The sequence below is a fragment of the Stylophora pistillata genome, chromosome 2, assembly GCF_964205215.1.
Source record: "Stylophora pistillata chromosome 2, jaStyPist1.2, whole genome shotgun sequence".
In the NCBI taxonomy this organism is placed as follows: Eukaryota; Metazoa; Cnidaria; class Anthozoa; order Scleractinia; family Pocilloporidae; genus Stylophora; species Stylophora pistillata.
Window position 1 is genome coordinate 26,586,094 of NC_142520.1, and position 26,053 is coordinate 26,612,146.

Here is a 26,053-nt window from a genome sequence, read left to right on the forward strand (position 1 = left end):
CACGCACATAGAAGAAAAAGAAGTTATTCCTCTTGGTTTATTGCCTTCCTCTGGAAAATTCCTCGTCACATTTTCATGGTCAATATTTTGAGAAGTTACATGTTTTTGGTTGTCCTATAATTGTGGCTTCGCGATCATAAGTCTCGTGGCTGAAAACGATGTTGGGAAAATTTTCCATTTTTGGTCCATATTGCATTTAGGTTTCACAATAGATTTTGCCAAACTTTCCCAAAGTCTTTAAAGGCTTTTAGCCTCTCATGTTTGTTCTTCTTTTCAATCGGCAGTCAAGTTGACTGCAAGTAATAAAGGACATGTTGAACCTGTGGTCTAGCAAATAAGCCAATTAATGACCCTTACGGTGGTTTAACGCTATTTTGGCGACTCTCTTTGTACCGTGTCTTGTGCCATTATAAATAGTAGCACAACACGCAATTCAAAGAAAGTTGCCAACAGTTGAGCATAAAGCTTGTCTTTAAAATTGGGAATTTAACGGATTCTTCGCTATAACACAAATGGAGAAGCCTTGACTGTGCTCTGTTCTGTTGTAAAGAACTTAGGAAGCGGATAGAGCACAAAACACTGAAGGAAGACGCTTGACCACGTCTCGTGTTTCTCCTTTCACTTTTTCATGCTCTAGCCACTTACTGCATGCTTAACAACAAAGCAGACTACAGTCGAGGATTCTCTATTTGTTACGCAAAAATACTTCGATATAATAAGAATCAAGAATGACTTATTTATTTCGAGAGCCGGGAAAAAAATGGGATGGTGTCGTCATACTATAAATCCATCATTAAGACATTGTTAAAGAGACAAAACATTCCCTACCATTACAACACCATTGAGATACTGGTCAAAGAATTACTAAAAAAAAGAGGTTTTTTGACAGGATATAAAAATTGCAAAAGAAAATGACGTGTTTTCGTTGTGCAAAAAAAGTTAGTTCAAGGAACACATATAATACCGATGAAATTGAACGCCTTCAAGATACCCTTGTTAACTAATTTTAAACAATAAATTCTAACGGTAACCGGGCTCGTATTTCTTTATTTACTTTCCAGTGTCTTGTCTGTCAAAGTAGGTATTCAAGATCAGACACGCTTTTCAAAGATTAGACCATCCGTTAAGAACAACCGATCCAGAGCTGAAGTGTACGAAGTAGACGCCTCATTGCAGAAACTGTGTTGCAAACGTCTTTAAGCCACCTTAAGTTCTTCTTATAAAATGATATTCTGAGACTTTTAACTACTCCTGTTCCTGCTCACAGCTCAGCTTTCTCCACCTTTTTAGTTCTTCTTGAGAAAAATGACTACCACCATCTATCTAGCTAATTCCTTAAAAAAGGCTGCTCTAGCTATTGGTCTAGAAAAATGAGAGATTTTCGAAAATCTTAAGTTCAACGTGATTCATTCATTTCTACACTTGGAAGTTAGCTTATTATCTTCATTGCCAAAATTATCAGAGATTTTAATTTCCGTTTTACAACTTATTTGATATTCATTTTTGTTTTCTTATTATTATTATTACAACTTATTATTTCAGTACCAAAATTATCAAACATTTTAATACCATTTTACAACTTTTTTGAAAGTTGAAATGTCACAATGATCCAATACAGCAGAGCACTTTAGGAACCAATCCACCCTGTATGGGGTAGGAAAGAAATAAAAGCGGCTAGAAGGCCTACAACCACGGCCACCTTAATGAGTGCGTTCCATCTGGTGTTCGTCTTCACTTCCAATTTTAAACGCAAAGGTTGAGCTAGACGACAAGGAGGACAAATCAGCATCATAAAGGTTATTCTAGTCCAGAGTGAAAAACAATGGGGGTGGACTTGCAAGTGCAGTTTTTAGGACTGAAAGTAAATTGGGACAGCAAAACACGACGTAAAATGAATTAGAGTAAAAAGCAATGGAGAATTTCATGTGATCCTGATTGGAAAGGAAGACTGATTTTTCAATGCAGGTCAAGGGCACTTGAAATGCTGTCAAAGAAATTGAATTGATATAGTTCCATACAAGATTTTTAAGTGAATTAAGTCTCAATCGATGCTGTTACTCCCATGTATCACTAAAAAAAACAATAAGGCAGAATCAGACTGAATAATCTGTTCCCACTATGTATTGTATACATCCTTCCTGCCGAAAACGCAATAAAAAAACAATCGTATATCACATGTATACCATAAACCATCTTTAACATTTTCACCAAAAAGTCTTTACACTGACTCTCTTAGCTGTAATACGCTTTCCAGAATGGCCGTAGTTGTCGAATCTCTTCAAGTCGCAATTTCCACTCTTTCAGATCTGGCAAGTGGTTTTGATTTTTTTCCCAGTCATTAGCATCCTCGAAACTCAGTAAAATTTAACAAATTTCACTTCCTTTCGTGCTTTCGCGAGTCCCGAGTTTCCACCCACAAAAATGGGGAGACTAGCAGATAAGACTTCAAAGGAGGCTGATTTTGTCTTCCCGTTGTTGTAAAACCAAAGTAAAAGCTAGTTAACTTTAACAATTATTCTACTAAGGTTTACTAGATATGAACTCTTAGTTGGCTCTACAAATGACCAGTATTTTGACTGGTCCTTTTTTGGTTTAAAAGCAAACACGTCCTTGTTGTCTTAGATTTAAGCACAAGCGCTGTTCTAAAACCTTTCTTGTTGTCGAGGTAGGTGAAAACGGAAATCAAAGCGTTCAGGGAAAAGAGGGAACTAGAGGAAAGTTACCTTCGTTATAATGGCTCCAATCTTGGAATACGCTTGGATTCCTCAAAATGTTGGACACAACAGAGGCTGCCATTACACTTGCGAATACATCCCACTCATAGCTTGACAACTGATTCTCGCTGGCATAGCATTTGATGCCTTTTACAACCACCCATTCCGTTTTCAAATGATGAGCTGCAGCAAACACCCCTAAGATAGAGAGAAGCGATAACTAGAGTAGTGTTTTCGATGCTGTGCCCTTAATTCTAGCGCCTTCTCTTATTAAATTGATACAAAAACTCGAACCTCTTCTGGAAGAAGGGTTTAAGTACTTTTCCCTCATTATTACGCCTTTCAAGTCGGTCCAAGACGTAACACAATGATTTCGGAAAGGGTTGTGACTCGACAAAATCGCCTCGTTAAAAATGCAATGTTTATAGCTGCAGCCAGATTTGACGGATACCTCAGACTGCTCCACGAGTTGTTGTGGTACTTAAGATGTAACTCTTACCTTCACCTTCCACCTCCACTGCAGTTGCTTCAGAATATTTCTGAATTATGTTCTCACTGCTTGCCTGTAGCAGTGGAATACTTAAGACAGTACCGTCACATTTCACGTTTACTTTACGAGCTTGAGGGTCTTTCAAGGGTGCTCTCCAGCCATCAGCTGCATGTTTGATAAGGTTGCCAATATCCCTACTTACAGGAGTTTTGTGGGCAAGCGTTGTCAACTTTGAAGACACAACTACGTCTCCTAGCCTGGTTTCCTTAGGAGTCAACCCAGTGCAAGTACCAACAGAAATCACAGCTTTAGGTCCCAGAGCTCGAATTACATCATTGACAACAATCAAAGAGCCATCAGGCACTGAAGAACCTCTGGTACACTTGACCAAAGCAGTTTTCAATTTATTTTCCTGGTCATGTCCCATGGATCCGTAGTACACATACCCAGTGCTTTTGTGGTATCTCCTTGAGGGTTGATTGAGATAGTGGAAACATGCTAAGAACTCACAGTTCTCCACTGTTAAAAGCAGGATGTCGACTGGAAGTTCAAAATCGCTCCCGCAGCTGTCTGGCGTAGGAAGGTCCTTTAACTCTGGTAGCTTAAAATTGAGGTGAGGTGGATTGCCACTGGAGTCCTGTACATCATCTTTTACGCCATTCACAGTTGCTGAAGGTACGAAAATGAATGGAAAGTTTGAGCAACAAACCACCGACATGATGAATTTCTTAAATGAGGAAGATCGCGTAAAATTATTTGCAAGATGACATTATAGGAACGGTAGTAAACTAAAGCTCTTTGCCAACGTGGGAAATCTGTGAGAAGTACTTTGCTTGGGTGGAGGTTTACAGAAGATGTTGGTAATTACCCAGGTTACAAGCTAACAAATATCAAAACTCTATCTCCTATATCTTCCACAAGAAAATACGTTGAAAAGGTGTCATATCAGTCAAGTTTTCCTGGATGAGATTTTCATTCTTTTTTTCTCTTTTTTTCCTTTTTGTTTTTGTTTGTCTTTTTTTTTCATAGATAGCGACTTATTGTAATCCTTTATATTTAAATATCGTTATTATTGTCTTTTCTTGTCATCTTTATACATAACCCATTGCGTAATTGGCTTTCTCTGTTTCACGATTTATATATATCATACGTAGTCCTTTAATTCATATTTTGACTTGATAATGACGTCCTTATTACGAGCAGTTTCCTTCAGAAATTTCAGAAAAATTGTGTGAACAGTATGCTTTTTTCGATCATGGTGGGAGGCTCGTAAGCCCCACGTCAAGGAGCGTATGTCAGTTACCTGACGTGTTCTTAGGATTCATTGTCTCCAGAACCCAGACAACAGAACCTCACTGTGGAAAAGGGCAAAGATACAGACAGGAACAATATACGCGATCTTTATTTTTTCTTAATTTCTTAGACATGACTTTTCTCAGCAACGACTTTTCAAAGCCCGTAAATGTGTTCCTATGGTCATCAAGGACACTTAAATGGTTTCTTTTGTGTTGTTTTCTTCATTCACGCTCGCCTTATGTGATCGGTAAGTTGTTTAGATGAGAAAAAATACTAGAAAATGTAACAGTAGTGGAATGATAAATCCCTTATTCGATGGTTTGACATAATTATAAGACGAGCGGACATTTTGCTCATTGTTCGTATTCTTCTATAATATTACGCAACCCGCAAAGTAACCACGTGTTTCATACGTTAAACAATCGAATAAGGTCTAAATATTTTGTGCAATCTCATGACCTTATTTGGTGAAATGACATAGTACTGGAATACTAAACGAGTGGTGATCCATATGTTCCCAATTTGCACCTCTTTTCACTAACAAAGTGTACACCAAAATGGAAAAGAATCGTTCTTCGGATGAGCGTCACTTTTTGTCAACTCCGAATTAAGGTGTTATAGATAAATACATGAAATATCACTAGAAACTCACACTTAATTTACTTGTTGTAATCTAAAGAACTGTACCTTGTATGGGTCGAAGGCTGACATAGTGTAACTCATGGATGTGTCCCAACACAAGGCTCTTACTTTTGTCAACAGGACATTGTGGCTTGATCATAACATCATTAATGCGAGGAAGACTGCTCACCACACGAATGGAAGTTCTGTAGTGGTTTGCTGCGGCACATAGAATCACATGGTCACCCCAAGCGCCATCTTGTTCTATGTGCCTCAAGTAATCAGCCCATGATTGATGTCCATAGACGAAGCGAAAGAGATCTGTTCCATCCGACTGTGAGAAAAGTGAAGTAAAGAACGGAACTTAAGAGTGAATTGTTGATGTCGACTGGAATGAAAAGAGTACGTTTGAAGGAGTTGTTAAGCAAGTAAATAATACTCGTATTCCTTTGGAAAGACTTGACAATGCCGCTTCAAATTCCACAGCCCAGCTGGCCAGGGTTCAAAATCCCCTGCCCAGGGCAGGGATGACGTCAAAAGCCCACGGATTGCCGGAGGGAGAGGCGGATCTTGAGGCTTTGAACAGTTTAGCACATTACTAGTACTAGCTAATCTCTTCCGAAACGGCCAAACAGTGCGCGTGAATGCACTATTCGACTTAATGATAACTAATATGAGGTAATTTTGGAGTATTTATGATCTACTATTATGATTCTTATTATCGCCAAGAGGAATATTGATGTTGTTGGTCAGTTGACCTAGATAGTCTCATCTTTACACATTCTTAAAGTGACAGCAGGTCCCATAGAGTTTAAGACATCAACTTACTAGCTTTGGCTTCTCGCTGAGGTGCTGGACCAAAATTTGTCTTAGCTCGTCATGGTATATTTTGATTCCCTCGGCAATTTCCAGCTGATCTGACAAAGCATAGAACATGCAATTTCCTGATCCTTCATTGTCAGAAATTTTGAAACCCCTGTCTGATGCAATTTTCTTCAAATCCGATGTTAGGTCTGTCTTGCTACCGACTTTGCTTGCATCCAATTGCATCTGCTGAAGCTGAGCGATTACCCCCACAGAACCTGACAAACGAGATTTTTTCACTTTATCTTGTGGCTCTTCAGTACCGAAAAAATATTCATCTGGAAAATAACAATCATGCAAGTGGAAGGATGAACTTTACTAACACAAAAAAGGTAAGACTTCAAAATACCGACAATTTCCAGTAAAACTGAGCCTTGGTTTAAAAGAGGAAACGAAACACCCCGGTTTGGAGCACTTCGTCCTGGGCCCAAGCTACGATGCCGTGAAAATTACAAGTATGACTTAAAAGAACTAGTTTACTCTGTCATTCACGGCTGATAGGAATTCAGAGAACCGAAACTTAGTTTATGCACGTCTTGAGTTTGCAGGTTAAGAGAGCTGAGTTATTCATGAAAACACGTCTCATTTGTACACAATGTAAAAGCATTAATCACCATTGGAGTTTAACACCTTTTTGGAATAAGGTTTTTACAGTTTTTGATTTATCAAGAGGTTGAAAGCACAGTTGCAACAAAAAATTAAACAACAACAACAAGAGCAAAGACATTCCAAAGATATTCAAAATATTCTCACCATTAACTAATCTCCGCATCTTATCCAAAAGAATGGTACACAGGCTCTCCCAGCTGAATTTCTCTGCGTAAGCTGCTCTCAGTTGATGAATCTCGTGAAGTCGAACTGATCTCTTCTTCTTTCGGACATCAGCAATTGCCTTTGCCCACTTCTTAGGCTGCTCGGAATCCACCAGAAATGATTCTCCAAATGGTACAGTGGACAATGCTTCACCAAATCCTGAGTTGCTACTGACAAGAATGGGAAGACCAGCAGACATGGCCATCAGAGCTGTTAAACCGAACCCCTCTGTTCTGGATGGCATAATACAGAGGTCCACTTCACAAAATAGTTCTTTCAAAATTTTCTTGCTTTGCACGAACTTTCTCACAGTCAATTGAGTTTTACGAATTCCACTTTTCAGCAGTGTTTCTGCAACCTCATCCTGTTTACCTTCAGGTGCACCCACAAAGATCAGACAAAATGATCTGTCGCTCAATTCAGCTATTGCCTTGGCAGAGATATCGTAGCCTTTCAAGCTGAAGTCTTCTGGATCACCACGGCCAAACGTCAAAACCTTAAACTCGTCCATTTCTTTTGCGGCTTGCTTTACGTCGGAAAACTCATCGAACGTGCTTGGCGTCAGTTGAATTATATCTTCGTGCTTCTCACATGAACGCAGGTAGGAAGAGTAAGCCTTTGTCAACTTTGGTCCCACCGCTGCAACAGCATCTGCCAACTTACACAAGTCCACTTCAGCTGTCTTCTTCTCTTCCCCTATGGATATAGCCATAGAATAGCTCTTGTGTATTCCAAGTTCTTCAGGTGCAGTGTGCACCACTTGAATCCACTTGCAATTATGAGACGCTCTGATAACTTGGGCTTGCTTTCCAAGCTTTGCTCCATGGCCCACCACAATGTCAATATTGAGGTCGCTCGGTGGGAAACTCAGCCAATCAAGAGGATCATTGAAGCCTGCGAGTTTCTTCGCTTCTTTTATGGAAACATTTTGCCTTCTTGCAGATCTCTTCTCTTCTTCAGAACAGGCAAATTGTGGGACAAGGAAAGTAACGTCCACTTTCTCGCGTTTTCCCAAAAGAATGGCAAGCTGTCTGTTGATGGTAGACAAGCCTCCCATCGATGAACTCCACTCACTGGCTAAGAGGGTCACCTTCAATACTGAAAATTAATTTGATATATTTCGATTGAGCAAGATTTCCATATAACCCCATACATTGATTATGTATTGTTGCAAAGAAACCTTTATATTTTAGTCTTAATGAAATGGAATGCATAATTAATGTATGGGGTTATATGGAAATCTTTCCTTCGATTGTAAGAAACACATCTAGAAAGAGGTTGCTGAACTGAAGAACTAAGAGCGTGTCCGAGAGAAAACCGGGCAGGGGGCGATAAAGGTCAAATCATCGATACGGCTTAAACTTGACAAAAATGCTAAGTAACGATTTGAAAATACATAAGAGATGAAATATAAGTGATAGAAACTGACGTTTCGATACATCTTGCGCCGTTTTCAAGTTTACGGTTTGTGAAGAGGCTAAGTTGAAGCGAATTTGCATAAAAAAGTGCCAAGCTAATTACATGAATACAGCACCAAGAGAATCCGACTGGAAATTCAATGCTGGTTTAAGATCTTGAATGCACAGCAGTTCATTAACAAGGCAGTCCAACTTGTTCCTGCATTTCTTGATTACATTGAAGCGTGCTACGAAATTGTTCGGAACAGCAGTGTTATGTTCTTTTGAATAATGCCTGTTAATAGATGACGCCTTTTGACGGTGTCCCTCAACGCGCATGTGAAGGTGGCCCTTTGTGTACCCGAAAAAATCTGCATCGCACAGGTCACACTTGAATAAACAAACAACGCATTGCTGGGTTATATGCTAGGCTTGGGCTCACGCCGGCTTAGATCTTGTTTAAGCATGGTATGGTGTTGACGTATGGCTACTTATCTCTCAAATTTTTATCAAGCCAATACTTGCAACTAAGGCATCACAGAGACATGTACGTATTATCAAGTTTCTTCCTAGATTTCTTTGGTCAAAAGGTTCGACTACATGTACCCTTAATGTTCACTGAGAAATTTCTTAAAAATTTCAAGCTTTTTTAAGTTAATAAAAGAAAGATGGGGTTTACGGGATTTTAATGATACAGACTAAAAAGCGGGAGTTAGATGTAAATTTCACGTCAGCACGGGTGATGAAATCAGTTGCCCCAAAATTTTATTGCTGATTTTAAAAGTCCAATGATGGCTTTCCCTATCCGTGTAGGAAAAAAAAGTTAAGTGGATGGGTATCGGAGATATTGGGCCTTAAAATACCCAGAAAAAGTTGTCTTTACTTAAGGGAGATGAAAGGGAAGAAATGAAATGAAAAAGTCAAAACAGTACAATATTCTTGAAACCTGATCGATATAAGACACAACCCAGTGGATTAAATACGCAGATGGCTTTTCGGTTTGTCCAGCGTGCACATTTACCTAAGTAATTATGCAAAAAATGCAGGAAAAGGGGGTTTTCCCAGAGGGGGACACTAGATCTCCCAGGGAATCAACTATTTTAACCTATTATTTTCACACATATGTTAAGTCATGCTGTTTCGCATTTCCGCCAACTTTGAGTCAAATCGGTGATTTTGAGCTTTATCGCTCCTGCCCGGTTCTGCCGGTTCCTGAGGTCTAAAAAGGTGCATTTTGATCAAGAATGGAGCGAAAGAAAGGCTTACTCTGGGATCTTAAGTTGCCTTAAGTCGCCTTGAGTCGCCTAAAGTCGCATAAAGGCGCCTTAAGTTGCCTTAAGTCGCTATTGTGACTTAAGAGCATACAAAAGTAACCAAAATGACTATTGTGTTTACTGCAAGGGACTCTGTATATATTTTTAAGGTTTATGGAAAGACTCTTGCTAACTTTGATTTTATCAGTTCAGTCAATTAAAATCGCTTTAAGTCGCCTTAAGTCGCCTTAAATCGCATTAAATCGCCAATTTTGCTTAAGTCGCAGTCGCCTTAATCGCCCAAAGTCGCCCAAAGTTACGGCGACTTAAGGCCCCAGAGTAGGCCTAAAGAAGGAAAAGTCACCTTAATGATTCTAGCGTACGTTCCATTCAAAGTATTTCCATGTCTGTTTAATACATATCTTTGTAGGTTTGTAAGTATTGTTGCTTTTTTTTTGTTGTTTGTTTTGTTTTGATTTTTTTTTGTTTTGTTTTGCACTATTAAAGAATAAATGAGGAGTGATCATCAGGGTGAGACCTCGTCCTAGAAAGAAATCTAGTCGGTGACAGAACTGTCTTTCTCACAAACTGAGCGGAAGACCATCATCAGTGTCATGATACCATAACTCGCTTATGTTTTCGGTGAAAACACTAGTCCCCTCTGGAGAACAATAGGACTAATAGGTTCATTCAGGCCTGAGGAGAATGAATTGCAATGTGCATTGAAGTCCAAGTGATTACAGCCAGAGTAACTAATCCTAACAAGCAGTCGTGTGACGATAGGTTTTGGCGTGGGAAACTAGACTTCGCGGGAAACGTACAAAACGGGGGGAAATAATTCGGTAGAGACTACTCGGCTTTCTAGAATGGAAACTCGTCACGATTTCCTGGCACAGGCGACCTTTTCAAGTGAGCGTGTACGGACGTCAAGGACGAGACAATCTTTTGGTTCCACAGTAAACTTCACTCTAGGTCAGGCCAACAACTGACATAACCTTTTATAGCGTATTCAAGATGGCAATTGAGGATGTAATCGGAAAACCTTTACAAAGTGCTTACTTAAGTATTGAGCTAGGGTGAGGTTCTATTGTTCTCGAAATCGACAATATTTGAATAGGAAGGGAAAACGTCTCTTTGAAGCTTAATGATTTATATTGAAATATTCATGTGTTGAAAATGAAAGAGTCGATTCAATAAACTTTATGCCATTAAAAATAGGAAATTTAGGTGAGAATTCACAGCTTTGATATACCCATGGTAATTACAACAGAGCAGCTTACAAAATAAAATGAGAAATACAATTAAAAGTTTCCGCTTATCTGAGCAAGGTTGGTGTTAAGTTTGATCATATGAAAGGGAAATTGAAGCTACAAGCATAAACTCAGCTGCCAACTACCATGTGAACTAATTTTTCCAGAAAGACCATTACAGTCAAACTAAGTGAAGTGTACCCCTCAGGATTACATTAATGATTTGATTATTTGAATATTGAACCCGCTAATCGTTTCAGGAGCGCAATACCGAATTGAATATTTGAACATGGAACCCGCTAGCCGTTTCAAGAGTGCAATAATGGATTGATTGTTTGAATATTGAACCCGACAACCGTATCCGTTTTGAAAAAGCGCGGATCATTGTTCAAATCAGAAGTCCATTTCTGATTGGATTATGCGAACACATGACGATGGTCGGAACTATTGCAACATGGCGTCAGACACCGGGGGGAAAGGTGAGTGCGCGTGTTGTGTAGAACTTCTTGTAAATGTTGTGAATGGAACGTTATCGAAAGCTTTTTTCGCCTATTTACATCTTGACGAACGGAAAAGGAACCAGTCCAAAATATTAAAGTAAACGGAACTGTAACGACCTTGAGGAAAACCAACTCCGGCTGAAACCAAGTTTTGTAGGATTAACCTGTCCGATAACGAGAAAATAAGATACTGTGTCGACAGTTCCTATTCTAATACACAAGGAATGATAATTGTTTATGAGTTATCTAATATCAAATTTTACTAGATTTTTCGCGGTTAGCACACTTTCAAATTTCAACGATAACCAGAGCAAAGTGCTACCACAAAGACCGAAAATGTTTAATGTCTTTTCCATCTTATTCCCGCTATTAATATTTATTCAAATTTAAAGAAGGAGGGACACATCCACCAAGAAGCTCTGTATCGAGTTCACGGATATATGCAAGTGAAAAGAGAAAAATGCATCATTGTTGATCATGAGGGAAGCATGACGTTGTCACTATATTAACAAAAAAAAATCAGATGGTGCATTCTAGGTTTGCAAATTTAAGGATATGGTAGACCTTCGAGGGCCAATTTTTCCTCATTTTTTTTTATACCAAACTGAGAAATACTATTTTAACTATAATTTCCGAGAAAGAAAAAACCGATTAAGACTCTTGCTTAAAACAGTCTTCGCTGCTCGCATTCGATCAGCAGCCATCAATTTTTACCGCGGCGTACTTGAGTCGAAAAAGACTGAAGAGTTGAAATAAAAAATTAACGTAATTGCACTCGGTATTTGTGATGAATAACTGTTCGATAGTTACCCGCAAAATATTTTTTTTGCTGTAGAGAGTCTACTGAAACACTGCAGGATGCTTCTGTGTTTCTGTTTGCGTTCGGCATTTCAAGATTTTTGAAAATGTGGCATGTAACATGTGGTCACTCAAAGACGTGAATTGTTAAGAAAACCTTGGAAGCAAAAAAAAAAACTACTTCGGTTTTTTAACGCCTGTGTGCCTTATCTTTAAGAATGCAGGAGTATGACATAAGTAGAAATGAGAGCGAAGGAATTAGGTACACTACCTAATAGGAAAATGTCAAACTTTCAGCACAATCACACGGTAATTTCAAATTGTACCTTCGCTGTTCCACGAGCCGATTGTGGATTATGCATATTAGAAAGAATACAAAATGTTAGAAAAGTAGTGCGGCGGTTCTTTTCGCCTTCTGCAAATTCGAGCGCATGGAAACAATGAAGGCCCATTGACAGCCAGAGAGAAAAAACTCGATTTAATACACTGAAACAGCTAAAGTTTTAGAATAACAGCAAAGTTTCAGGTCTAAATTACTTATGAGATTGTGCTGGAAGGGACAAGGTAAATAAACGAGCACACATTTAAAGGGAACCTCCGCTCTTTTTAAAAATAAGGCTCAAAATGTTCCAAATGCACTTCTCAATAGATCTGGAAATAAAACTGCCTCACTAAGCAATCCAACTTTTTATAGTTTTCTAAAAAAAGGTTTTTACAGCCACTTCAAATTTTCCGCGGCCGCCAATTTGAATTGCATACAAAGCATTCTGGGCTGAAATGTGTAATGGTTGCTCAGAGCACTCGCGGTGTACTTTTTCGTTCTTGTTATGCTTCAATGCCGTAATTTTAAGAAAATTTGAGGTGACTATGTCACCATTCTTCCCCATGAATTGTTCGATCGGCGATCGACTTTTCAAATTTAAAACCTGACGCCTTTCCATATTCTTCATCTTCTACTTCCCTGTCCTGTCTCTTCTCACTTGAATAAGGCTCCGGCTCCAAATGATGGGGAAGTTCTGTGACACATTCACTAATATTTTCTTCAGAAAAAAGCAAAGAGAGAATTCTTGAATGCACTCTGTTATGTTGTAAAGCACGTAGGGAGCGGCTGGAGCACGAAAAATGTGTAGGGAGTAACAAAAGACCTAGTCGGGTGTTTCTCCCCAGTTCAGAACAGATCATAGTCAAGGCTTATCAATTTGTTCTATAACAAACAATCCATTAAATTCCTCACTCATTATTTGTTAAATCCAATATTAACCAAACCAAGAAATTTATTGACTGTAAAATCCTTAAACATCGATTCGAAAACGTTTTTCTTCAAAAATCTATTTCTACCCGAAAAGTCACATAGAACAAAGCCACCGCCAGGCAGTTCCCGGATGGTCACAACATTCTTGTTCAATTTCCAAAAGAAACTTCCAATTTTCAAAGTGAACACCAGCGTCGTCAGCATGCTCTATACTCTCATAAGCCAATCAGAATCCTCGTTAGCATGGTTCAAATAATCTGATTGATTGAACAAGAGTAATGCTGTCAATAGTATCAAATCATCAAAGTTCGCAATCTGAAATAGTTCACAAACTGAAATAGTTTGACAGATCAAATTTAAAGTGTCCTTTGTTATACTTGACCTATTTAGCTTAGCTACACGGTGATCTGTCTTGCATGGAGTGCTCTACTCTTTTACAGATTATCCTTATGGCTCTGTTTGCTTGTATATTTAGATTTATTTATTTGTCATCATTACCATTAAATTGTAATAAATAAATAACACTTTTGCCTGAATTAACGTTTTCAATCTTACTCCAGAATCTAAATACGGTTTTTCATGACAGTCAGAAAACAAACTGCTCGAAGCTTGTTTTATGAATGTAAGACGGGAAAAATCATAGGAACGCGAAGATTGCGTGGGTTGACAGCCCAGTAAAAGTCGGCTGCAGTGACTGATGTGGCCTTCACTCAACGCGTTGTAAAAGGATATCAGAGCAACTCTTGGTTGTTGCCTCGAAGGGCGGCCGATGTAATTTCTGACGCTTGCTTCACTGTGATGCCCGGCGATCGCCATGTAGCTAAACTCAGTGGAGCACAGCATCATCGCAGTCGCACTGACACCGTCAGTTTGTGTAAATTCAATCAGTTATGCCGGTTTGGTTATATTTTCATCATGCATTCCTGTTTGTTGTTGTTGTTGCTGTTGTGAGCGCGAAACTGTATATACTATGCGAGTGTGAGCTTTCTTTGGCTTTTATTACCATATGTAAGATTAGAATCTAGCTGAGCGTAAAAACCTTCAAAGCTCGCACTGTACATTTCGTTTTCTCTTTATGGATTTCGTCTCTTCTCACGATACAATAACGTCAATTACGGCGCTTGGCATGTTTATGAACCTTTGTTTGGTTCGTCTTTTACTACTTGTCGATTCGCTTGTTCCGAAATTTCATTTTCGATTAACGAAAAAAAGCCAGAGAGAAGTCCGAGAAATTGTCAAACATATTTAGCTCCGTATTTTGAACTCTGGTAGACGACGCTCTCTTAATCAATGACCGCGTGCGTTTTATCCGAACTTCACTACAATAAGTAAATGAGAGGATACGGTATCACTGTTGAGCTTGTGGGAAGCATGCTCTGATTTATTGAAACATGAACTGAATCAGATCATTATAACTGCAGTGAGTTTACATTGCATAGTCAATGAGCTACATTTTCAAAAACCCACAGAGCCTGTGTATTTGGGGTTTGCATGTGTCAAAACAATGTTGACCAATCTAGTAAATTATATTCATTCAAGCAACAACAATAAAAAAAAAAAAAACAACACAACTTACCACTTCCTTCTTCAAAGTCAAAGGTCGCAGGGCCAGAAACCTAAATAGAGCGGAAAAAATGAAAAATTACTGGTGTATATGAGATTGATAAAACCGAAGAGATGGAGGATATAAGCAAAAAGTAAAACGTAATTGATTTTTTTTTTCTTGATTTTCCCCACTTTTATTTCCATTTTTAATTACAAAGTACAGCGCTGTTATCCAGTGTCAGTAACATAATTACAGATGATAATTAACTGTCAATAAATAATGTCCATTTGGCCCGAAATTTCCTCATATTAGTCATCTCTGTAACAACAGTAATATTTGGGCTGAGACTTACGTCCAGATATATCACTTTGCAATAATTAAAAAGTAATTTAATAAGTCAATTAATTCATATAATTTGCCAATCAAAACATCCTGCAATGAAATTTCAATATGTTCACCAGAAAGTGCAAACCAAAAGTTTTTGAAATATTTCCAATAATGTTTAGTACGAGAACATTCATGAAATAGATGATGTAATTGAGTTAGTAATTAACCAAGTGAATGATGAGGAAACTGATTTGGACCATTCTGAGATGAAAAAGACAGATTGGCACGAAAAGTGGCTTCAAAACAACTAAAAATAAAACTACTTTATGCTCTTCTACCACTTCCTGTGGGCGCCAAATCTCTTTACTTGATCATTAGTCTCGTGCTTCTATTGAGGTTTCCTCAAAATAAGTTCATGCCGCCCTAAATTATGTCATTATCTCATTTCTAGCCTCGATGAAAACCCTTTCGATGGCAAATTTTTCAATACCCATATACCCATCATAGATTCAGCAAAGCTTATCAAATCTCAACCAATTGTTTATCAAGAAGTGACCTGTCTTTTCCCAGACTACGGAAAGTATTGTGGTTGTCTATGATCAACGTTTTCATCAAAAGGACCGAAAGCATCCTAGGATGGTGGCTTTATCTTCTTAAGCTCTAGCTAGGTTACTTGTTTGTTTGTTTGTTTTTTACTGGGGCAAAGTCTTTCCCAGACAAGTAGAATTTTATATTGAGCGCGTAAGGAGCATGAGCAGGAAAGATGTTTATAGGAAGAGTAAACACTGATAGATCAATGCATCGAGATGTCCTTGCTCCCTAGTCTTAAAGTGCACCTAAACCTAAATTTTTTTTTCGCTTAACGAAATAAGCTTATTTTTTGGAGTACTTCTGTGCAAAACTTTTTAAATTTGTGTGTTGTGGAAGGATGTAGCAACGTGCGAAATTTGCAAGAGGGTATCGCGCTTCATACATGCCTCATACAACACACCTAGTCGGCATATTTCGGAAAATATCGACGACAACCTTCCCAAACAAGTGAAAATGTGTGAAATGCAGACTTTCATGTTCCCGATTTGACGTCACATTACCCGCTAGAGCCATTCCTCTTTAAACTCGGTCCTGGGGCAACATGGTGGCCGATTTTCCGTATTTTGACTGGGCACAGAAAACTGAAGATTTGAGCATATAAAAAAAAATTTGCACAGCAATACTCCAAAAAATACGCTTATTTCGTTAAGCGAAAACAAAAATTTAGGTTTAGGTGCACTTTCAGAAAAAAAAGGGTGTAACCACTGTTTTTCACAGGGGTAGTGCACTGATAGCCCCTGGTTTTTCGTCCACTTTCCTGCAACTCAATGGATTGGTTCTCGATTACCGCGAGTTCAACTCCCTGACTGCCCTGTGTATGTAGCCAACTGGTTTGCCACTAGCCAGTTGGCATTTTTAAACTCTATGCTTATTTTATTAGTTAAAGGAGGGGCATGCACACCACTAAGTTACGATTAATTCATATTAACCTCGGGAGATAAAGTTTCATTTGTTTGTTGGTAAATACCTGTACTGGAGATCTTGACATTATGGGCACTGAACATGCCAATGCCGAATTCTTCCGCTCCTTGCCTCCCAGCCGTTTTAAGAAGTCGACTTGCAGACTTCTCCTGTCTCTGATGCTAATACGTAGTTTTAGCCGAAATGGTTTATGATCAAAAAACCTTTCAGAAGAAAAGAAAAAATATTTTGATGAACATCAACTTTTTCCTATAATTATGTAAGAATTTTTATCAGTCATACTGGGGACTCGAAAATTCACGCAAGTCTACATCTTTGCCGGAGACAGTGAAAAATATAGAAATACTTGTTAAGTTACTTTGGCCATTTTTATCGTCGAAGTCAACGACAGAATCGCTTACTAATAGTAAGAATAGTCAATATTAAGAGAACATAATCGGCGCCCATCCTATCGCAATGTTCGAATTCTCCCACCTTATAAATTCCCCGTTATGTACGATGGACTTTTAAAGAGACGTCTTTGGAAACCCTCCAAAACATTTCATAGCTTTACGGAATCAGTGCTTGAACACGAATGGCAACTTTGGTGCAGCTACCAGTTCAAGCAAAGGATACAACGCCGCACTGCTTTATTAAAGTTGTCTGGCCACAATTCTTTCATAAACTGCCGAACAAATGAGCAATATATCTTTAAGTTAGTTTGGTCATTTTTTTCGTCGAAGTCAACGAATAAATCACTTACTGCGATCTAGAGTAATGATAGTCAATATCAAGAGAACATAATGGGGTAGAAAAGGAGGCTTCTGGTCCAGGCCTTGGATACCGTATATCAGTTTCACTAAAGTAAGTTAAAGATAGTCGTAGCCGGACTACCCCAGGCCGTGCCGTGCGTGCGTTGACATAGAAGACTAACCATCGAAAAATTAGGGCTTAGGAATCTATGACGGTAGATAGATTAAGCACTGGAAAATAAAATGTATAGACTAAGAAACATTTCGAAGCCATTTTTCCTTGTCCATAGCTTTCTAAAATAAAAACATTTGTGGGACAACACCTCCATATGCTGCAAGGTGAGGGCTATATCCGAAACGAATCTTGTGTAATTGATCACTTGCTCACTTTTCGTTTCGCATATGGCCTTTTGCTCGCAGAAAATGGAAAAAGATATCCCTCCTCTTTCAGCCAGCTTCGGTGGCTTGTGAGTAGGATTGATGTATTGGTGAACAGTAATAAGACTGGGTCCTTTTGATATCAAACCTTCTTTGACATGACCGGCCACCACCCTGATTGGCCTCTCTGTCCCATTTTTTTCTCATGTCAATTTGTCGTGCCTGAAAGGTCGGCATGGACAAAGAGGCAAGATCACTATGTTGTTTCACATTTACGAGGAGTGGTGCTTACGTTAAGACGATGTCCTCCGTAGTCCATTCTCCGTGTACCTCAAATCCATCCGAAAGAGACACAAGTATCTCATCTCCGTTCGAAAGAGGTATCTGTGAAGTTCCTTCTCCTTGCATATTGACAAAGTATGTTGAGGATATATCGCTAATCAGTTTGGACCTTAGATGCGCCGGGAAACAATACAAAGTCAGTAGGTATCTTGAGGGTACTTCATCTTTGCACAGGCATGCTAAAAAGCAAGCTCGTTGTTCCATGATGCTATCGTGAAGGGGCGAGACATATTTCCATGGGACGCTGGCGGACATCCTTAGCTACTAAGGCCAAAACCTGCAAGAAAATGGGAGGAAATTGTACACATCATATACCAAACAACCAAGTTAAAAAGCGCATCTACACGTGTACAAAGTATATCCTCCTCTCATGAATAAACATTTGCTAAAGGAAAATAAACCCTCGACAATTATCTTGACATTTTCAAATGAGAATTTCCACCTTCGTCAGTTACCTAGCTCAACACTAATTGACACCTCCATTTCATAACTCTTGAGAAGAACTTTTGAGTTTGAGACAGCTTGGATACCACTCCGGGAAGCTCCAGAGCTTGATTTACAAATCACCAAATGTTGAAGGAGTAGGATAAGTACGAGGAGCAGAGGAATGGTGCGGGAGGGGGGTACTCTACCCACAAGTGGGCGTGCCCGTGTTTGTATACTTTTTAAATCACGCAATAGAAGGGCCCTTATGTACACATAAATGGAAGTTGATGCACAAGCATGCGACGTTATCAACTTGCTCAGAATTTTCACTTGACTTTTCATTTTTTTCAACAACTCTCTCCAGTTACAAACGGTGTTTTACATCTTTGCAGGAACTATTGAAGGTTGTATCCTTAAATGATGGGAGAAGAAAGCTTCCATAACTACAACCGAAGCAGTGTAGTTCTCCGCCCAAAACTCTAGAGCGCATGGTAAAGCAATGACTGCCTTTGTGGACTGATGTACGCGAAAGAAATTCGATGGCTACTACGTTCAGTATACACAGAAAGTCACACATCGTTATCAGTAGACCCACACAAAAAATTGTAGTGCGTTTTGGGAACGAGTCGGTCCGCGAACTTTGCGAGATATCAATTTACGAGTGAACCTTCTATCGAGAAATATCAAGCGAAACCTGCTATATCAAACGAGCTATCTCGTATTATGTTTACATGTAAATACAACCGTGTATTTAGACGTGATCGAGAACCCAGTAGAATACAAGAAGCTGTTCTGCAACGTCTCAGTAGAAAGGGCAGAAAACTGAAGGAATTTGTTTATGAGCGTATTCATCCAAGCATACCGAATTCCTCTTGGTTACGTCATGTGAAGGTTAGAAGAGTTACAAAGAATGTTTGTATGCTTAATACGAAGAGGATAAGATTATATAAAGTTACACAACATGAGAAGTATTCGTTGAATTGTTCTGTGAGGGTATATTAAATGATAATTAAATTGGAGTATAGAGTAGGTCGGCATTTATCAATGTTTTCTTGTAGTAGACCCATGTGTCTTTGTAACAGTCAGACACGTATCAAACTACTGTAAATTTCAACTGAGTTCAGATATAGAGAAAAACCCTGGTCCTGCTCCAATCTACATTGACCCTTGCAAAACATATAGCCAAGCTAATGAGTTGGTATTTGGACAAAATGCAGGACAACAGTGCGTTGCAATGAGTTTATGCTCTTTGATTTAAAATAACAAACAAGGAATCCATTCTGCTAATGATCTGGTGTCAATAATCAATACTGGAAATCAGTTCTATTCAAATTTGTCTCAGTTAGCCAGACAATCATTTTTAATGCAGACAGAATTACCCACACTTTTAAATGTGTTCGAGACTGACTATGAACTTCAATACAGTGAAAGTTACACTGGCACTATTCATCAAGAAGCTACAATAGAGGGATATCAGTACTGTACCTCCTTAGATAGAGCCTTTTTCACTTACAGCCAAAAATTTCAACAATTTTCTCTTGACAATAGGATGTGCTGCAGTTGCTATCTATTGTAAAGGCAATGTGGGCTTGAAAATATTCGATTCTCATACAAGGGATATTTATAGTAAAAGCCATTCTCAAGATACATGTGTGCTGCTTGAAGTATCATCACTGAATAGCTTAGTACAATATTTTCAGAGTATACATAACGATATATTTGAGTTGAAAGGGGTTAAAACTGATAAAGTTCAAAATAGTGCCCATTTTCAGTCATGCATGTGAAACCAGAAAGTTCAATGTGAATTGTGCTGTGGCTGTCTATTCACTCTGCTACTCCGTAATAAAATCATGTAGTTATTGGAATTCAAACACCTTATCTAATGTTATACAGTATGGCAAAAGATTATGGAAATTTATCTTTGAACAAGTTTTTACTGTCAGATGATTTGCCAAAAAATGATGTTTGTGGAACAGAAGCAAGTTTAGATCTCAAAATGATTACAGTGAAGGAATATTGTCTGATTCAGTTGACAGCAAATCAATTCTCAAAAATCTTGTAAGAAATAATAGTTGAATGCACAGGGTTTTTGATTGGGTTTTCAGATTTTTGTATGACATTTATTTTGAAACCCACAAAGTGGTCAAAATATGTGTATTCCCTCTATGTAATGAAAGTCGAATGCCTTTAATTGAACATACTAAAACTGTAAATAGCACTGCTTCTCTTGTTGTGGATATCCGCAGTATTAAATATTCAGGGATTTTTCCATTAAAAACAATATGAACTATTGAACAGTAATATTGCCTCGATCTACTGATTTCTGACAACTCTCCTTGGGTGAACATTTGGCAACAAACTTTGAATTGGTACCAATAATAGATAAAAAAAATTCCCTTCTCCTTGCAGCTTAAAGACAAGTACATTACCTACTCAGGGTTTGTAAAAGCCTTGAAAGTCCTTCAAGATGCTTGAATTTAAAAATTAAAAACTCAAGGCCTTGAAAGTACTTAAATTTGAGGACTAAGGCTTGATTTTTGCAATGCTTTTTCTTTAGCAGTTTTCAAGTTCAAAATTACAGTACTTTAATGGAAAACCTGAGAAATAATATTAAATGATTCTTAAATTGCTTATGCAAACCTTTCCAAAAGTGGTCCTTCAATTTTCTAAAACTTGTCCTTCAAGGTCGTTGGAAAGTCCTTGAATTTCAACCTTTGGCCTCTGTAGGAACGTACTCTTATATGGTAATATATTACTTTGATTGTTGTCTAGTACCATGACAACATTCATTACACTCCAGCAGACAAAAATAAACACAGGTAGACTTATTCGTGTCCGGCAATGACGAGACTGCATGACAATGGCAATTTGGCCCTTAAAGATAACTCCAGATGTGCGATATCGAAAGCCCGAGTTCACGCAGCTATTAATATTTCACTTGAAGGAGTTGTAAGTGGGTGTTCGAGTGAAATGTTGATTAGATTTGAGACAAGAACTAATCTTTGATGCCCGCCTGTTTTATCCACTAAAACACGAAAACTTTCGCCGCGGTCCCCATCCAGTCGCAGTTATAGTATAATTTCGGCCGAGGGTCGGTTAGCGTGGAGCTGTTTCGATGCTTAGGCAAACGTTGGGTTTAACTCCAGCTCGCACACGGGGTGCAGAACACTCAACTGCTTTACAATCAGTTGAATCTACTTTATTGCTTGAATCAAGGTTCTTATATACATAATGGTAGCTAAATCATACGTGATACAAAATACAGAAGATAATACGAGTTTCCCCTGGAATAAACAATTTAATTACCACGTATCCGCAATTTCACAGATATGGGAGGACACTTTGGTGGATCCTGCGGAACTAGTGTTCCTTCGTGTTTTTAGACGGAAAACACGGACAAGTTTCCATATTCTATGCGACACGTAGTAGGAATATTTTCACGAATACTCTAACAAAGGGTTACACATAAATCATATTTCCGGTTGTAATTATCTAATCAAAGCTTACTTTTGTTTGTCACGCTTTGTCACGCTATGCTTAACTTTACAACACAGTGTTCGAATTCTCCCAACTTAGAAATTTCCAGTTATGTAATATGGACTCGCAGACGTCTTTTGAAACACTCCAAAACATTGCAGGCCTTTCCGGAGTCAGGACTTGCTTTTGAACACGAATGGCAGCTTTGGTGGAGCTACCAATTCATACAAAGAATACAACGTTGGACAATCCCAAAGTTGTCTAGGAACAATTTGTCGTTCTTTCATAAATTGTCCGAGCTAATAAGCTGTACGTCTTTACGCTTTAAAATGCTTCGTTATTTACTAGCGATACGAAGCAAAATAGCGTGATTAAATAATTCACGCCTGAAAGCACATGTCGTGAGTACATTTTCAATGTGCAATAGAGCAAAAATTACAAATGCTGTTGCACCGACTTGACACAATAATTTCGACGTTCCTGAGGTTTCAAAGCTAGAAATAAGTACGACGTATTGCATTCCAGAGCTTCAATCGAAAACTTAAAATCCTTACTGATGTTTGCTTTCGCTGTGTGGACATGAAATCACACTAAAATTTTCGGTTCGTATTGATTCTTCATTTGCAACCACGTGACAAAAATACGTTACGTCATCGAAGTCGGCCATGTTGGACGATATGCAAATCATAAATTTACAAGCGAACATGGCGTCTTCAAGTGATACATTGGTTTTTTCGGAATATTTTTATACTTTAGATGGTCCTACTAGGGAAAGGTACAAGCAAAAAGCTAACTTAGTGGGTTTTGACCCTTTTGATTTAAGAAAAAGCGATTTGAGCGAAGATTTAGGGCTAATTCCTGGCGTCGAATACCCTGATATAGTGAACTATTTGATCCTTCAAACATCGTGGGCAACCAATTCTGAGATGAAGGCTTACAAGTCTTTGGATGCCTTTAATTTCTTCATTTCTGGATGGGTGAATACACTGATGATGAAGGAAGTTACTGAAACTACAGTTGTCGTATTAACAAGGGTAAGTTAAGGTTTGACTAAGTTATTCTATAGCTTCGGTTGTACAACAACAAATTACTGGTAGTTTATTATTGTAGGTACGTATGTTAAAAATACTGCTTCTAATTATTTTCAGGTAAATCACTCTCAAAGAGCGAGTGAAAAGCCATTAAAAGCCTGGATATTGGCAGAATACTCAGGAAAGGTTATTACAGCACATTGTGACTGTATGTCTGGAAAAAGTGAGTGCTGTTCTCACGTTGCTGCTATATTGTTTGCTTCAGAAGCTGCGTGTCGAATGCATTCATCAACAACCTGCACCCAAACCAAAAGTCAATGGCTGATGCCAGGTTATGTTAAAGAAATACCTTATGCAGCTATAGAGGAAATCGATTTCACCTCAGCAAAGAAAAAACACTCACAACTCCTTGAAGACAAAAAAGTACCAACAGCTCTACGAAACAGTGACGAAGTAGTTCAAAGACCACTAACCATAACGAGTTATGAAGAACAGTTGAACTTTTTTCAAAAGATTTCATTGTCCTACAGCAAGCCTGCCATCTTATCTCTAATATCCCCATACAATACCAAGTATATCCCTAAAGAAGCAGCTTTACCCCAACCATTGACCCACCTCTATGATGCAAATGCTACAGAACTAAACTATGATGAACTTCTTAGTAAGTGCATAGACATAAGCTTACAGATTTCAATAACAGATGAAGAAATAAAGGCTATTGAGGAGGGTACTAGAGAGCAGGCATCAACTAATGTATGGTACAAGCAGAGGGCAGGAAGGATAACAGCCTCAAACTTTAAATCTGCATGCCACACAAACATCAGCAGGCCCTCCCCAAGCCTTATTAAGAGAATTTGCTACCCAGAGTCTACTAAGTTTAGTAGTGCAGCAACAGCATGGGGCTGTTAAAATGAGACCAATGCCCGTAAGGCCTATTTAGAAAAAACGAACAGATGCCATGATGACTTTAGTATTTGTGATAGTGGACTGCAAATAAATAAGCAGTGGCCTCATATTGGAGCATCACCAGATGGATTGGTCAATTGCAAATGCTGTGGGGCAGGTGTTTGTGAAATTAAATGTCCGTACAGTGCTAAAGATCTCAGCCCAACTGATCCACATGTAATAAGTGACAAAAACTATTGTCTGCAGAATGACAGTGATAGCATCTATCTTAATAGAACACATGCATATTACTACCAAGTACAATGCCAAATGTTCATTTGCAATGTGGAATATTGTGATTTCATCGTATGGACACCACATGGACTTTATGTTGAAAGGATAATGCCAGATGTGGAGTTTTGGAGTGCTTCTGTTGCCAAGGTAACAGAATTCTTTAAAATAGGTATTCTACCTGAGATTGTTGGAAAGCTTTATACCCGTCCCTCACTACCCTCAACACTCGTAGCACCTAGTCCTGATGATGATAGCGCAGAGTGGTGCATCTGCCAGCGATATATTGAAGACAGCACTCTAGTTGGATGCGATAATGATGATTGTAAAGTTAAATGGTTTCACCTTCAGTGTCTAAGACTAAAGAATCCCCCAAAAGGTAGATGGCTGTGTATGGACTGTCAAAAATTGGACTAGATGCAATAGTCATATATTTTTCGTACCAAATTAAGGCAGAGAATTACAAGTACAAAACAGTGTTTACTATGTTCATGATATCACTAGTAATAGAAAGAAGTCATTCAATCCATACCCATTTATGTCAATTGGAATATTGAGTACTGCACTGTATGTTCTGCCACATATAATAATAGAAAATTGACAGGGTGCTCACACCTAAGTACTAAATTGTGTTTACTAAATGGTGTTTAGTGATTTGCAAAGTTATAACCAATTTGTTTACATTGTTAAATCATGAAATAAACTGTTTATTTCACTGCTATATTGTTGTTAAAATATTGCTTTCTATTTACTGATATTTTTGAAAGGACTAGACCAACTATGTATTAAATACTTTGACTACTCAAAAGGCACAATTGAATCTGACAAGTTAGTCAGGGCACAACATAATTTTGCAATTCTATCAATGGATGCTTGCTTGCCACTTTTTGCTTTCAACAAGGTAATTGGCAGAATACTTTGTAAAATTGTATATTTACGCCGGGCAAGTCCGATCACTCTTTCCACATGTATCCGGACATTTGCTATTTTCCTGGTAGTTTCCACTTCAATGGCTGACAACTGTTTCTTTCCTCTGGTAAATGCTGGTATATGCAGTTTGGCTTGCTGTAAGGCAACACTATCTGCGATATCAAAACCTCTGTCTGCAAGCACAATGTCACCAGGAAGTAATTTCCTCAAGATTCCACAATTTTCTGTCAGGTATTTATCACTTACTCGACCACCCCATGCTTTAGATATAAATGATATAGAGCCTTGGGGAGTAATACCTATTAAAAATTTTACAGTGTTGTGGTGTTTATAATTTGACCATGTCATTGCTCGAGCAATCAAGCTAGATGGTCTTTCAATAAACACCTCAAAACAATCAATAATCACTGACACCTTGTTCCCGAAGTTTTTTTGAAAGACTGATGGCATTGTGGCTCTAAGTTGATCTCTGTCAGGCCAATGTATAAGAAAACCAAGACGGTCAGACAACACTTCACTCCAACGATCAAAAATGCGCCCTGCAGTGGAAGAGGCTATCTGAAATCTATAAGCCAGATCTTGTAGTGGGACATTAAGCCTTACTCTTATAAGAACAAGCAACAGCTCTTGAAATGGTGTCAATGCATTAGTACTCGTTGACTTGATATATGGTAGAACTAAATGATATACTTGAATTAACATAAAGTTTGGAAGACCAGTGTAAAATTGGGTTTTCTCGTTGTTATTTTGAAATGTTTCCATGTTAAGCTGAGCATCAAGGAGCTTTTGCTTGAGCTCAGAAAGCTCACACTGTAGGTTGCGAGTGTACTTGTCTTTATTGTGTAGGTCAATAATTGTCTCTGTGGTCTGCACAGATGCTTCTAGTGTAGCAACATCAAACTGACATCCCTTGTCTAAATCAGAGTCTT

The 26,053-nt window shown here is 38.5% G+C and overlaps 3 protein-coding genes across 8 annotated transcripts in view; 1 reads left to right on the forward strand and 2 right to left on the reverse strand.

The window, feature by feature from the left end:
- Positions 1–1,027: 1,027 nt before the first annotated feature.
- The window catches only part of LOC148738081 (uncharacterized), a 29,931-nt gene continuing 4,905 nt past the window's right edge, over positions 1,028–26,053 (reverse strand). For 3 of the 6 annotated variants that reach the window (XM_088749921.1, XM_088749923.1, XM_088749922.1), the window contains exons 3-11: positions 18,035–18,361; positions 16,680–16,836; positions 14,825–14,864; positions 6,739–7,896; positions 5,950–6,263; positions 5,188–5,455; positions 3,214–3,873; positions 2,724–2,912; positions 1,028–1,761 (exon numbers count right to left, since the gene is read on the reverse strand). In XM_088749921.1, coding sequence (XP_088606047.1) covers positions 1,628–1,761; positions 2,724–2,912; positions 3,214–3,873; positions 5,188–5,455; positions 5,950–6,263; positions 6,739–7,896; positions 14,825–14,864; positions 16,680–16,836; positions 18,035–18,339 — 3,225 coding nt within the window. In that variant the 5' untranslated portion in view covers positions 18,340–18,361 and the 3' untranslated portion in view covers positions 1,028–1,627. The other 3 variants (XM_088749924.1, XM_088749925.1, XM_088749926.1) reach the window with 3 other exon arrangements.
- Positions 22,576–24,915, forward strand: LOC111346899 (uncharacterized). Its single transcript, XM_088749946.1, has 2 exons — positions 22,576–23,021; positions 23,136–24,915. The coding sequence occupies exons 1-2, from the start codon at positions 22,653–22,655 to the stop codon at positions 23,925–23,927; spliced, it is 1,161 nt and encodes a 386-aa protein (XP_088606072.1). The 5' UTR covers positions 22,576–22,652; the 3' UTR covers positions 23,928–24,915.
- LOC148738082 (uncharacterized) lies at positions 24,608–25,886 on the reverse strand. The gene has a single exon (XM_088749383.1). The coding sequence runs from the start codon at positions 25,884–25,886 to the stop codon at positions 24,993–24,995; it is 894 nt and encodes a 297-aa protein (XP_088605509.1). The 3' UTR covers positions 24,608–24,992.